The sequence below is a fragment of the Sesamum indicum genome, linkage group LG6 (assembly GCF_026168435.1).
Source record: "Sesamum indicum cultivar Baizhima isolate 11 linkage group LG6, ASM2616843v1, whole genome shotgun sequence".
Taxonomy (NCBI): domain Eukaryota; kingdom Viridiplantae; phylum Streptophyta; class Magnoliopsida; order Lamiales; family Pedaliaceae; genus Sesamum; species Sesamum indicum.
In genome coordinates, this window is record NC_142662.1 from 4,493,203 (window position 1) to 4,506,399 (window position 13,197).

At 35.1% G+C, this 13,197-nt stretch overlaps 1 protein-coding gene and 1 long non-coding RNA gene across 2 annotated transcripts; both read left to right on the plus strand.

The window, feature by feature from the left end:
• Window positions 1–209: 209 nt before the first annotated feature.
• On the plus strand, window positions 210–1,627 carry LOC148787645 (uncharacterized). The gene is made up of 2 exons (XR_016065935.1): window positions 210–716; window positions 855–1,627. It is a non-coding gene; the product is annotated as an uncharacterized LOC148787645 (long non-coding RNA).
• A 1,675-nt stretch (window positions 1,628–3,302) lies between these two features.
• Window positions 3,303–12,851, plus strand: LOC105179150 (Pleckstrin homology (PH) domain-containing protein). Its single transcript, XM_011102750.3, has 15 exons — window positions 3,303–3,435; window positions 4,289–4,414; window positions 4,507–4,623; window positions 4,693–4,775; window positions 5,028–5,091; window positions 5,180–5,297; window positions 5,755–5,909; window positions 6,632–6,708; window positions 9,888–9,958; window positions 10,664–10,798; window positions 11,457–11,494; window positions 11,594–11,644; window positions 11,984–12,151; window positions 12,238–12,350; window positions 12,520–12,851. Exons 2-15 carry the CDS (start codon window positions 4,313–4,315, stop codon window positions 12,641–12,643), a joined length of 1,416 nt encoding a protein of 471 aa, XP_011101052.1. The 5' UTR covers window positions 3,303–3,435; window positions 4,289–4,312; the 3' UTR covers window positions 12,644–12,851.
• Window positions 12,852–13,197: the final 346 nt, after the last annotated feature.

Consider the following 13,197-nt stretch of genomic DNA (forward strand, 5'->3'; position numbering starts at 1 on the left):
ATGAGATGTGCATCACTCGTCTTTGATATGCGATTTTGCTCAAGTTCTACGTATAAAATGACTTATATCTTTAAATATGAACTATTAGATCTTTATATATCTATATATATATATATCAATTGTGATTTAATAAATAAATTAATGGTCTATTTTTTTCTTATTTAGATTAATGATTCATATTAATGTATAAAATCAATTGCTCAAATCTATTTGAACTAAATCAATGACTCAAAATCGTATATAATTTATATAAAAATAAAATTTCATAATAAATAAATATATAAATCATACATATGCATACAGTATAGATAGACCAAAATAAATGAAAAAAAACAAAGGGGTCAGGGAAAAGGTCGAGCTGCCAATTTGGATAGGGGAAGAGGGAGGCAACATAAGTGGGAGAGAGTGAAGGGGATGTGGTGCAGACAAGCGAGGGAAGAGGCGGCATATACAGGCTGAGGGGGAAAGAAGAGACGATGTAGGCAAGTTAAGAGGGGGAGGGAAGGGGTTCTAGCTTAAGTGACAAGGGGGGAGGGGGGCGCACTGGCAACTCGGGATAGAGGGTAGAGGAAAGGCACAGGTGGCAGTAGGGCGGGGGTGGGGGAGGCGATGATGAGGGTAAGGATGGAAACACAAGCGGCGGCAGGGGAGGGGACAATATGCTGGGCTGATGAGGCACCAGCACCACAACTATGGGAGGAAGGGCAGCCGACAAGGTAGGTGAGGGGCACCAACAAACAGTGGAGGTGTTGGCTATGTGTGTGTGTATATATATATATTATAAAATATCTATCGACATTTCAAATAATTGGATTTCCCAACATGAGGAGGCGTGTTTTCCTCATCAATCGCAGGGGGCTCACTACGCAGAGGAGCCACATCCTACACCACTTGAACTACGAGGTCCAGTGATATGGGATCATCCTCAAAAAGAGAACTCTCAGGCTTTTCATTAGAGCCTTCGTCATAAGGATCAAAAGTAGTGGTCAGGCTTGCCTGGCATTCAAAAATGAGGTAGTTACCTTATATGGAGGATGGCTTCCCAATTGAGAATTGCTGAGCACAGATCTGAAACTCGTGAAACTAATATTTCAGAGCACGGTCAGCCAACAAGCTTTGCAACTCGTGAGACTTCGTATAGTTAGCTAAACAACTTTGCCAGAAGCCGTCCAACATATCTCTTCCTTCCTCGATCTCAAGATAAGTGCGAATTGTGTCCTGCAGCACCTGCTCCACCTGTAGCACAGCCTGCTCTAGACAAGTATCCAAGCTAGTTACATCCTCCCATAACGGATGCTAGCTATTCTCCACATGGAGCTGATCTTTCTTCTTTAAAGCATCTCTTAATTGTCGAATAGTTTCCTCCAGTTCCTCTGCCCTCTTAAGATAATTCTCAAACAAGGGGCAAACCTGCTCAAACTTAGTTGAACAAACTACCTCCTAGCCTAATGTCTACATGGCAAACAAATTCACACATGTCAAATTTTTTCTGCTTTTCAGTATTTATGTATAAAATCACGTAGTGCTAGCACCTACCTTGTTAAGGCAAGAAGCGAATAAGTCGAGAGCTTGGGTTTTAGGTAAATTGTCCGCATAAGTTTTATTCATGGGTGATCTAGCCCTTTTTAGAAACTCAGCAACTTGGCTACCCTCCCCTTCCTCTAACAAAAATGAATGATCCTTAGGCAGAGACCAGTTGCCACCCTCTCCTCAGTAGGTCGAGGGGTCCCTGTTCGTGTAGTAGTGTGAGGAGTGTGAGGCGTGGATGAGTCCAACAAATCTGTAGATAATTCCAAGAAGTTTGATGGAATTGACTCTTTAGTCATTAAGTAACTACATCCCTATATACCCAGGCAGAGTAGGCAATGCTTGGCAAACAGTCATATCTTGATATAGATAAGTCCAAATTTCATATTTTTTTTTGCTACAAAGTTAACACATGCAACTATCCAATGGCACCGTTTGCCGCAACTAATCCTCGAATCATGCTTTATGGATGCTTATAAATTGAGCCATGGTGCAGTAATTTTTGTAACACAAACTACCACGCTCAAACTCTCATTAGCTATTTTCAGCATATTTTTTGCACTCCACATATTTTTTTTTTTCACTTGAATGCTATTTTCAACTATTATTATCACTTTGGTACAAGTTTTCCATTTATTTCTTCGATAAGAACGAAACTTACTTAAGTATCAGAGTGCTAATCCTTATTTTGCAAGGTTAATCCCCCACTAATCTTAGAATTTTCGTAAAAGTCAATGGACCATTGGGATGTTGTTGAAATTCGGTATGCATCACTGAGCTATATGCCAAATATGTAAAGTATCAACAGCTTAGTTGGTTTTCCGATAATAAAAGGTTGGCTTGACTGCTGCTAATTAATCCATCATCGTCCGAACGCTGCGCAGTAGTGAGATAAGGACATGCAAAGGAGCTACCTCCCCGCCATATAAAATTAACAGTATTTTAGAGTCCGTTTCAATACGTAGTTTTAAAAACTAAAATTTAGCTGTTATTTCTAAGTCGTTCCTTAAACACCCAACACTTTTCAATATTGTTAGTTAAACCCTTTTTTCCTATTTTTCACGTGGAACCTTTGAGTTTCCCATAAAACTTTTTATTTTTTCTAAATTTTCAGCAAAATATTTATTTAATATTTTTACCAATAAATATATATATTTTATGTTATATATAAATATTTTATTCAATTATAATTAATTTAATACTATGCTAAAATAGTAACGTTATATGTATATAGGTTATATATTAAAAATACCTAGTTACAAAATAAATACTATATCATTATTTAGTTTTAACAGTAACTACATCAAATAATAACTCCAAATATAATTTACATGAAAATAAAATATTTTGGTTGGCGTAAATAACAGAAAATTATATATATATGCTTGATTAAAAGAAGAAGGATAATTTTTTTTAAATTTAAGTTTTACGATTATTATGTATGTTTCCCTAATTTTAAAATTTTTTTTGGAGCATTTTCAACGAAAAAATTAAAATTTTTTAATATTTAGTAATTCAAAATATGTGTTAGAAACGAAATTTTAATCCATGAGAAAAATAAACCAAACTATTTGATGTTATTTGCCTGACTCCCACCCAAAGAACCATCTAAATAGTCCCACCCAAAGAACCATCTAAATAGTCCCACCCAAACGGGGCACAGGATATTTGTTTTCTCATTCGTCCAGGTGGACAACAATCTAATTACCAAACTGCCAGCTAAGCAAGATGTCAATACCAGTAAAACAAGGGGCAAATATGTCATCACCGCAACCCACCAGGCACATCATTTATCAACAAGGTTTCTTCATCCGTGTCAACGACTTTTCCCAGAAGACGAGCAACTTTACCTTACGTCTTCTTCTTCTTCTTCTTCTTGTCTGCAGCTCAATCATCTGCAAAATCAAGGTGCAGTCTCTTTCCTTTTTTTTTTTTTCAATTCAGTTTCTGATTTCTATTTATAATTCATATGAGGTAGTTCATTTTTTGGATTATGGGTTCTAAACTTGATTCTCAAGTCTGTTTAATACAGAAACATCCTAGTACTGTTTAATACAGAAACATCCTAGTACTGTTTAATACAGAAACATCCTAGTATATCAGTTGTTTATTGTGGATTTTCCCGAATTTAAGGTGTGAAATTGTAGTAATCATAACTTAGAAACATTATTTCTAGAGGTCAATTCAACCGTAGGCTGCTGTCCCTTTCAATTTTTCTGTATTCTTTTGTTATGCGTTGTGTTATGAATGTTGAATATTGACCGGGGGGATAAAATTGGAGGGAATAGTTATATTTATGGAAATATTTACAAAATTATGTATTCGTGATTTTAGCATTATAATTCGTAACCAACTTATAGTGCTTACAGTTACGGACCGTGACTAGCTTCGGGTTCTTGTAAAATACTGTTAAGCGATCTGATTCTTTATTGTATTGGAATAATGATTTGAATGGGGCAAGCAGTTCAGCTGAAAGAATTACGTTTTTGGGATGTTAAGCTGAGATCAAATGATTATTGTCGGGATACATTAATAAAAGAAGTCGTGATATCAAAGAAAAACACAAAAATGTTTTGAGTAATCTTTTAGACTTTCGTGGCCGTTGATACACACTAAATGAAATGTATGGATATTGATGTGATTCATAGTCTGTGGTTGAAGTTTTTTATATTAGAGCATAATGAGATGGGCTAGTGATCACTGCTGTCGTTGGGATGAGAATCTCATGAATTTGTTTAATTTTTTATATGATCTGATATAGGTCTTACGAGCGTAATTAAGCTTCATGGGTGATGGTCCTAAAGGAATACAAATATTTCCTGATTATTTTGTAGCGTCAACTTCTTGTTCAAACTCTCCTCCAAACCACAGCCACCTTCAATCGCAGGTTCGAGGTATTTGTCCTTTAGACAACTCACACAAAGAAAATGAAGTCAGATGTAACTTAAAATTGATTGTTGTCATGTTCGTTTGCTTTAGCTTAGGTGTAATAGCCATAGTTGGGCTCGAAGAAGATTAAGAACTGCCACATCCATGTTGAACTTATTCAGCCTAAAAAGACTATCTTGGAGATTAGGTGCAAATGGTCAGGAAAAGGTAAAGATAATAGCTATCAGTTTAAGAAGTTTTGTAGTTTATGACAACTGAAACTCTTAGAACCTGCAGGTTGTACTAAGTGCCGTGGAGTTGGAATCTCTTCGTTCAGAAATAGCTGCTTTAGAAGAAAGGGAATCTCACTATAAAGCGCAGTAAGCGAAGCTTCACTATTGATCTAACCAACTCATTTCCTCTAAAACTTTATATGAATGTCTTCATTTCACAGATGACATATTTTCCTTGGGTTTGGAAGTGTTTTTAAATCATTCCCCTCACATGCTTTTGCATATGGTTCTCGCCTCCCCCTCCTCTTGTTTTCCTTCAAGAGTATTTCAGTCTGACATTGCCTTATAATCTGCAGGATTTCTTATGCAATGCTGATACTTTTGCTTTCCTGTATGCAGGTTGGAGCATATTGATGAAATATTGAGATCTGCTCGTCTATCAGGCTATCTGTTCTTACGCACGGTATCATTGATCTTTCCTGTATTGACATTTTCTTGTTTTATGGACATCCCTTTTCGATCTGTTTCTTTTACTCTCTTCTTTTTCATAGAGATGGGCAGCATTACCAGGAGAACCTCCTCCAATTGATGATACTGAAGTTGATGATTGGCTTCCACGCTTTGTTGTCCTTCAAGGATCCTGTATCTATTTGTACATGTTAGCTACAGGTAGTTGATTTAACCTCTTGGCTTCCCGTATCTACATGGTCTGATGTTACTTATACTTGCCCAAGTATGAAAAATTATGGTTTTAGTTTCCCACTTACAGGGGAGCTTTTACAGTATTTCAGTATATTGTTTTACTTTCCCACTTAAAGGGGAGCTTTTACAATACTTCAGTATATTGTTTACACATGTAAGCTAACTAATCATTTTATTGCATTAACCCATGTAAAGTTTTTCCAGTTAATGATTGCACCAATTCTAATCATGTTCTCGCTTTTATTTTCTAAATCTAATGCTTTCGATTCTCAAGGCCATTCAATTTGAATTTTTTTTATTTTTTTTTTTATGGTAAAAGCCTTTAAAAATTTGTATCAAGTTCCGCATTGACGCTGTCCTTCCTATGACTTCTTTTAATCTTGGATTTCAACTATTTCATTGTTTGTAAAATTCCATCTCGCAGATTTAAGTCCCCAGGACTCAACCCTTCTATCTGACGTTGTTGAAGTTGGTTCTCTCCCTTGCCTAACACGAGAAGACGAAGAAACTCGATATTGTTTTTATATATTAACACGTCATGGGTTGCGATATGAGTGCTCGAGCACATCTAAGATTCAGGTACGATGAGCTCGCGCGTCATTTTTTTGTTACATAATGTGTTGTCTCGAACCCCGTCTTTGGCGTGGTAGAAGTATCATAGTGGTGCATGCTGCTTCACTATATATACTTTCTAAAATGATGCTTTTTCTGCCTAAAATCTACACTAGCAGATCGTATATCTTCCACCCATGTTTTTTTAAGGATATAAATATATAAACAAACAAGATGTATGAAAAATGACCTTTGGAGTGAAGATGCTCTTTCTTTAAAGGGATAATTGGACAAACACTTTATGAGGTTTGAGCATGTTTGAAATGACCTGTAAATTTTTTAAAATTACATTGAACCATCTTCTAACGTGTTTACATTATTGATTTCCGTCTTGTCATCCCGTCCCTGAGGGGGAACTTGTTATATAAAATATGATTGCAAGGACTGCAATGTAATTTTTCAAAATCAACAGCTTCCTTTTGTTTTTGTAATAGTATGGCTAAATTTCAGGTAAAATGTTGGTGATTAACCTTTCTGGAAAACAAATTTTGCTGTAACGTTCCAATGGTTGGAAAGAATGTTATGTATAAGAAGTCAATTAAGTGAACCATTTCATAAGTTGTCAACAAGAATGCGAGGAAGCGACTTACTCAACGAACTGTGCAGCTTTTATAATCCCAGTCTGCCTTTCGGCTTTAATGCCACTTCCTGGTGCGTGCCCTTATCAACATATCCTGTGTGTTCTTCAGGTTGATTCTTGGTTGGCAACACTGCAGATTGAGTGCAAGTTGTCGTCGGATTCTGAAAATCTCAACAGTCCAGAGAAGTCATAGATCAATTTCCATTAATTTGTACTGTCACCTGTGAATAAACCTAAATTTGAAGTGGTTATACACATCACTGTAAATGAATATTGTCACCAATACTATTCGGCACATCATGTACATAAGCTGGTAAGAATACCAATGTTAGGCTTTTCTGCATTTATACTCTATGCATTAGAATTTACCCGCTGTTTAAGCTATCACTATTTATTGGGGTTAAATGCAATTTACCCCATCTGGAGTTAGAAATGAGCAACTTACCCGTTGTGGAAAAAAATTAATAATTTATCCCTCTTATTTTAAAAAATGAAGCAAAAAAAAGTTACACGCTCTTTTCAATATTTTTTTGAAATATTTACTTTTTTTTATAAAATGACATTTGAATTATTTAGAATCGTTAAATTTGGTTTGAATCTAAAGACGAAAATTGATTGACTTATTAATGGTCTATATTTTATTTAATTATAATCAACTGTATAGATTTAATTATACATTTAAATAATATATATATTTTATATAAAAATTTAATTCAAAAAATATATATGTAATTTTAATTATATAGACAGAGAGAGAGAGGGGTTGGAGGGAGCGGGTCGGCGATGACGGCTACCGGCGCTTGAGGGAGGAGGGCGGCTACTGGAAGGGGGGAATTGGGGGTGGCGACGATTGGCGCGAGGGGATGGGGAGGGGCCGCAGTGATGGGGACTAGGGAAAGGAGGACGGCGACAAGAACTAGGGAAAACGGGGACGAAGGCTGGGGGCGGCGACCGAGGATGGACTAGGGGGGGGGGGGGGGGGAGTGGGTGGCAGCGGCGAGCTGGGGGAAGGGGAGAGGGTATTGGGTTTGGATTTTTTTTAATAAAAAATATACATTTTCAATATATATATATATATAACTAATACATTTTAAGTAATATGATATTAGGGTAAAATATACTTTGCCCCCTGAATTATATTTGATGTAACATTTACTCTTCTAAACTAACAAATATAACACTTCGTTATAATTAAATTTTTGAACAGTCTTACCCTTATATTATATATATAGTTCAAAAAATTTCTTTTTCTAATAATTTTGTATTTTAATGTAACTGAAATTTTCTCAATTGAAAAAAATATCTTTTGATTATGATGAAGTAATGAAAATTAATAAATTAAATAGTTTGAATGTTATTATATTTTACCGACTCAAAACTAAGTAATGAATGACTACAAAAAATATACAAAATAATTTCATAAAAATATTTTATTAGTTTGATAATAAAATTAAATTATTAACTTTTTAGTCTTTTAGATAAAAATGAGTGATTAAATATTTTTTGAATATATTTTCTTTAAAAAATAAAATATTTATATTTATTTATCTTTTAAAAAATATTTAACTTTTGTTTAAGCATATATATTTTATAATTTATTTTAAAAAGCATATATAAATTGTTGTTACTTTGCCTTTGAAATGAAAGGTTGGAATCCAGGAATTGTTGACTATAACCCTTATTTTAGGTCGATATGCCACCAATATATTCTACCTTTGAAACCTAGCTTTACCTAGGCCGCTTCTTGACCGTGATTCCTTCGGTGGATGTCCTGTACTTGTCTCTTCTCAACTGGTGAGACCGCCCACCATATTTATCATATATATGTATATATTAATTTATACTCCACTTGTAATTTAAATTCTTTCTTATTAAAAAAATAATTAAGAAATAAATAGATGATAATTTAATATGTAAAAAACTAATATATATATATATATTAAGAATATAAGTATTATATTTATTAATTTAGGGAATAAATGTTATATCAACGATAGTTTGGGAACCAATTCAAAGCATAGGAATCAAAACTGTAATTTGCCCTTAAAAAAGTCCAATTCAAAGTATCTATAAAAATTTTGATCTTATATTTATAAAAATTCCTAATATTAAAATATACATTGCGAATTTCTGGTGCTTTGATTGCTAAAAGGAAAAGACAATAAAAGCTCAAAATTTTTTAATATTTTGTGCAAAGGATTTAAGGGCATCTTTCATCTCATCTGTTCTTTTCGGGTAAAGGTGAAAAAAGGAAGGGGAAATTTAAAAAGATTCTCAAAACTAATGGGCCGAAAAGCTAATTTTCCGATTCTCTAGGGACCAATCTGCAATTTCTTGGCCTTTTCAGATAGGGTGCCCTTTCTCTGCCAAACGATACGGCTAGGGTTTTTGTTTGGACTTTTACCCTACGTACCTCCCTACCGATTCAACAAAACCTTAACCATTCATCGTGAACCGACCTCCAGCTATTCCACACCCGCGTACAAACAATTATAGTACAAAGTACAACTGTTCACTGCGTTCCTTGATCTGCCAATAGAAAATCTTAAGCCGCTGTCTTATATATTTTCGTAAGGGTGTGTTTGGGAGTTGGAGCTGCTTGTGGGACCATTAGAAGGATTTAACACTTTACTTCTTTTTCCTTTCTTTCTTTCTTTTTGCTTTTTACTCTTTCTAAAAGAAGTTTAAAAATTCAGACTTTTTCCTACTGCTTAACTAATAATTTATTGTCAGTATAAAAGTAAAAATTATTGTAAGTACCCCTTAATTCAGGGTATATATGATACAAGTTCAAGTTTACACACAAATTATTAATGAAATTAAAGAATATAATACCAATATTATAAAAACACAATCTATCTTTTGACAACATTTCGAGCTATTTTAAAAAATATAATACCAATATACAAATAAAAAATGTAATTTTTTCGTAAACAATTATAATTTTATAAAGAAAAATACATGAATCAAATTAATTTTAGAATAAAAATACCAACAAACAACAAAAATTTAGTCCAATGTAAATCACATTTGCAATCATGTAAATTCTTTTAACAAAATAGTGATGTATTTGTGGCTTTTCTTGATGATTTCTTTCAAAGATGTACCAATTTTTAAGCAAACTATGCACCCTTGTTGCTATTTGGCCCCCCTCCAATAAGTTAATGATATAAGGAGAAAGGGTGTTTTATCTTTCTAGATTGGAATTTGTGCCAAACACGGTGTTAGTTAACGGAAAGCCAAAGTCAAAAAGGCACCACTGTATGCATTTCGTACTCACTCACAAAAGTACCATTCTCTGTTCTCTCAGACATCTAGGAGTAAAAGTAGGAAGCTAATTAAGGTACTTGTTCTGCTAGAATGAGGTCTCAGATCTGCAGATCTGCGAGGTCTTTCCTTTCTGCTGCTTCGAAGCAGTCATCTCGTTCATTTTCCGGTAAATTGAATCCCCCCCCCCCCTTTTGGTTGGAGAAAATGGTGTGATGTGATTTATCAGTTGCTTGTAGTGTTTGGTATTTGTTCGATGTTTATTACTGCCTGATCTTTGAGTGAGTTGAGCTTGTTTGTGTTTGTGGGGTTATTGATCGAAATGTAAGTTACTAGTTGAGAAGATGATTGATACTGATTTCGCATGTGGAGTGATTCTGTTTTATTTATTTGTTCAACTTACATTAGTGGACATTGTGGCGGAATTTAGTAGTGAGAGTTACTGGATAAGTTCTGTGGATGTTCTTGTTTGTGATTATATTTCACTTGAAAAGGATTGATTTGCAAAGAGGCTAATTGCTTCCAGAAGCTTTGCCCATTTCTGATTTGGTCCATTCTTTTCCTTTTTTCTTATATTTAATCCTGTATCTTTGTCTCGCATGTTATGGATAACTGACAGTTGCATCATGACAGACTGTTGACTCATGGTTGTCTGGGAAAAGATTTCTCCTATACGAAGATTCTGTCCTCTCTATACTTAGATTCGATTAATTGTGAAAATGGTTTTTGAATTTAGAAAATTAAGGCAGTAACTAGTCACTGAATTATTAGTGAAGCTGATTAATTCTTTGTATAATGTATAAAAACATGTAAGTATATTCCCAGAACTGAACTTAAATCCAGAAAGTGAAGCTAAGAAAATTTTGTATTGCAGGAGGGCGAGCTGCAGCAGCAGCAGCTGCAGTTTCATCCCGAGGAAGAGTGTCATCTCTAGTTTCATTTGGTACATCTGAGTCGGGAAATGCCTATAGGAGTTGGATTTATGGTGCCCTTGTCCTTCCAACAGCAGGTTTGTAGAACATATTTTCCCCTATACATGCCCTTTAAATGATTTTCGTTCCATATTTGCTATTTGAGCTTTTTATTTACTTTTAATGAGTATTTTCTCTGTACAAGTGCATAAGCCATATATTTTGGTGCACAAATTTGCCTGTTTTCTTAATTAGTGAAGTTATTGGACTAGCAGATGGATTCTCACATATCAATTACTGAGTAGTTAAATAATGATTTGGACCAAAAAGAAGATCAGCCTTGTCACTGAATTTGCCATGGGGCCTCCATTGCCTCTTCTACAGCAAGTATTACATGCTTCTACATAGTAATAAGGTGAAATTGCTTAAAAGTGTGGTGAGAATTAGGTTGCATATTCTATCTCCTGAAGAACTATTTCATCCACACCAGTAACAACTTTCTGCTGATCATCTTTAGATGCTCTCAGGCAATGTCTCTTTCCATGCATACCAGTCTATTGAAATGTAAAGATTAGCCCCTATAAAAGTCACAAGCCTGTGTATAGTACAGACATTATTGTTTGTCCATGTTAAATTTTTGTATTGGCTCAAATTTCAGTGGCCACCCAGCAAACCTGAGTTTCTGAAGACATAAATCTAAGCTTATCCAACATGAATTCTCATTTATCTTCTTCTCTGGTTTCCTTTATACTACAGCTATCATGCTTCAGGACCAAGAGGCACATGCTGCTGAGGTACTCATACTGATTTGCCTTGTCTTATTTCAAATGTTTCATTGTTACTTGTTTATTCTGTTGTACTGACTGACGCGCATGTTTCTGTTTATTCAAAAGATGGAGAGAACTTTTATTGCCATCAAGCCTGATGGAGTGCAAAGAGGACTGGTACGGACTGCCACACCTTTTCTAGTGAAGAATCTTTCAACTTGAATCAGATTACAAAGTTTGATTAGTTGGAAGACTTATTAGATTATTGATATTATTCTGTAATATGCCGTAAAATTTATGCTTTTCTTCTACTTTATCTCCCCCTACAAAATGGTACAGATGACTTTATTTGGCTACATGATCTCCATTTGATTTGGTTACATAATCTACACTTAAATCCAAAAAAGAACAGGTATTATGGATTTGGATCCATCTTCCCCCATTTCCTCATAGAAGGTCCTTGCCTGAGCATGCTGCATGTTTGCACACATGCTGACACAATCTGGTTGGTGTCAGATTTCAGAAATTGTTTCCCGGTTTGAACGAAAAGGTTTTAAGCTTGTGGCCATCAAGATTGTGATTCCTTCAAAGGACTTCGCCGAGAAGCATTATCACGATCTCAAGGAAAGACCTTTCTTTAATGGGTTGTGCGATTTCCTTAGCTCTGGACCAGTTGTTGCCATGGTTAGAAGAGCTCAGCTCCCATCTGCTTTTATTTATACAAATATATTTTTGAAAGATTACTAACATGCTTCTTTGTACTCCTTCAGGTTTGGGAAGGTGAAGGGGTGATCAAGTATGGCCGTAAACTCATTGGAGCCACTGATCCTCAGAAATCTGAACCTGGAACTATCAGGGGAGATTTAGCTGTTGTTGTCGGGAGGTATGCCAGACTACACCTTAGGCTTTAGTTGCTAACTAAATAATTTCTTGCATCAGAGTGTACAATTCATTCTCCAGTAATACTAAAACATCACAATATATGGTCAAAATAAAATTTTACTTTTGTTATTTGACATACTATTATCCTTATATCAACTATTTTTTTACAGAAATATCATTCATGGTAGCGACGGACCTGAGACTGCCAAGGATGAAATCAACCTATGGTTTAAACCTGAGGAGTTGGTTAGTTACACGAGCAATGCTGAGAAGTGGGTCTATGGTGTCAACTGATGACATTCTTTTAGTTATCTCTTCACAAATTCAGTCCAACTTAGGTCTTAAACGAGGATTGGGTGAAAGCAAAATGATCGGAATAATACGCTTCATGGCAACTACCAGCTGAAGTCAACTACTGCAATAATGTATTACCGAACTTCTATTTCACATCTTGACTCTATACATTTTTGATCTTTTTATTGATGAACTCCCCTTTCCTTTACATGACTCTTTCATTATTTCTGGATTCTGCCTGCTACCTTGAGAATTTTAGCCACAAATTATGCATACACAGGAAAAACAAAAGAAAAATCTACTTCTGCTCTGACTCTACTTTGTATAAGGTGAAAATCTCTGGATTCATTCTGCAAGATTGATCCCCGTTGAAGTTGTCTCCCCTCTGTACATTACCTTTCCTGTTAATTATGGTTTCTTAGAGAGAGAGAGAGAGAGAGAGAGAGAGAGAGAGAACTAGTATCATTATAGTTTATACCACTTCAAATAAAGAACTTCTGGCAGCTTATCTCTCTCTCTCTCTCTTCAAGACTGGATATGGGAACTATTCTGGG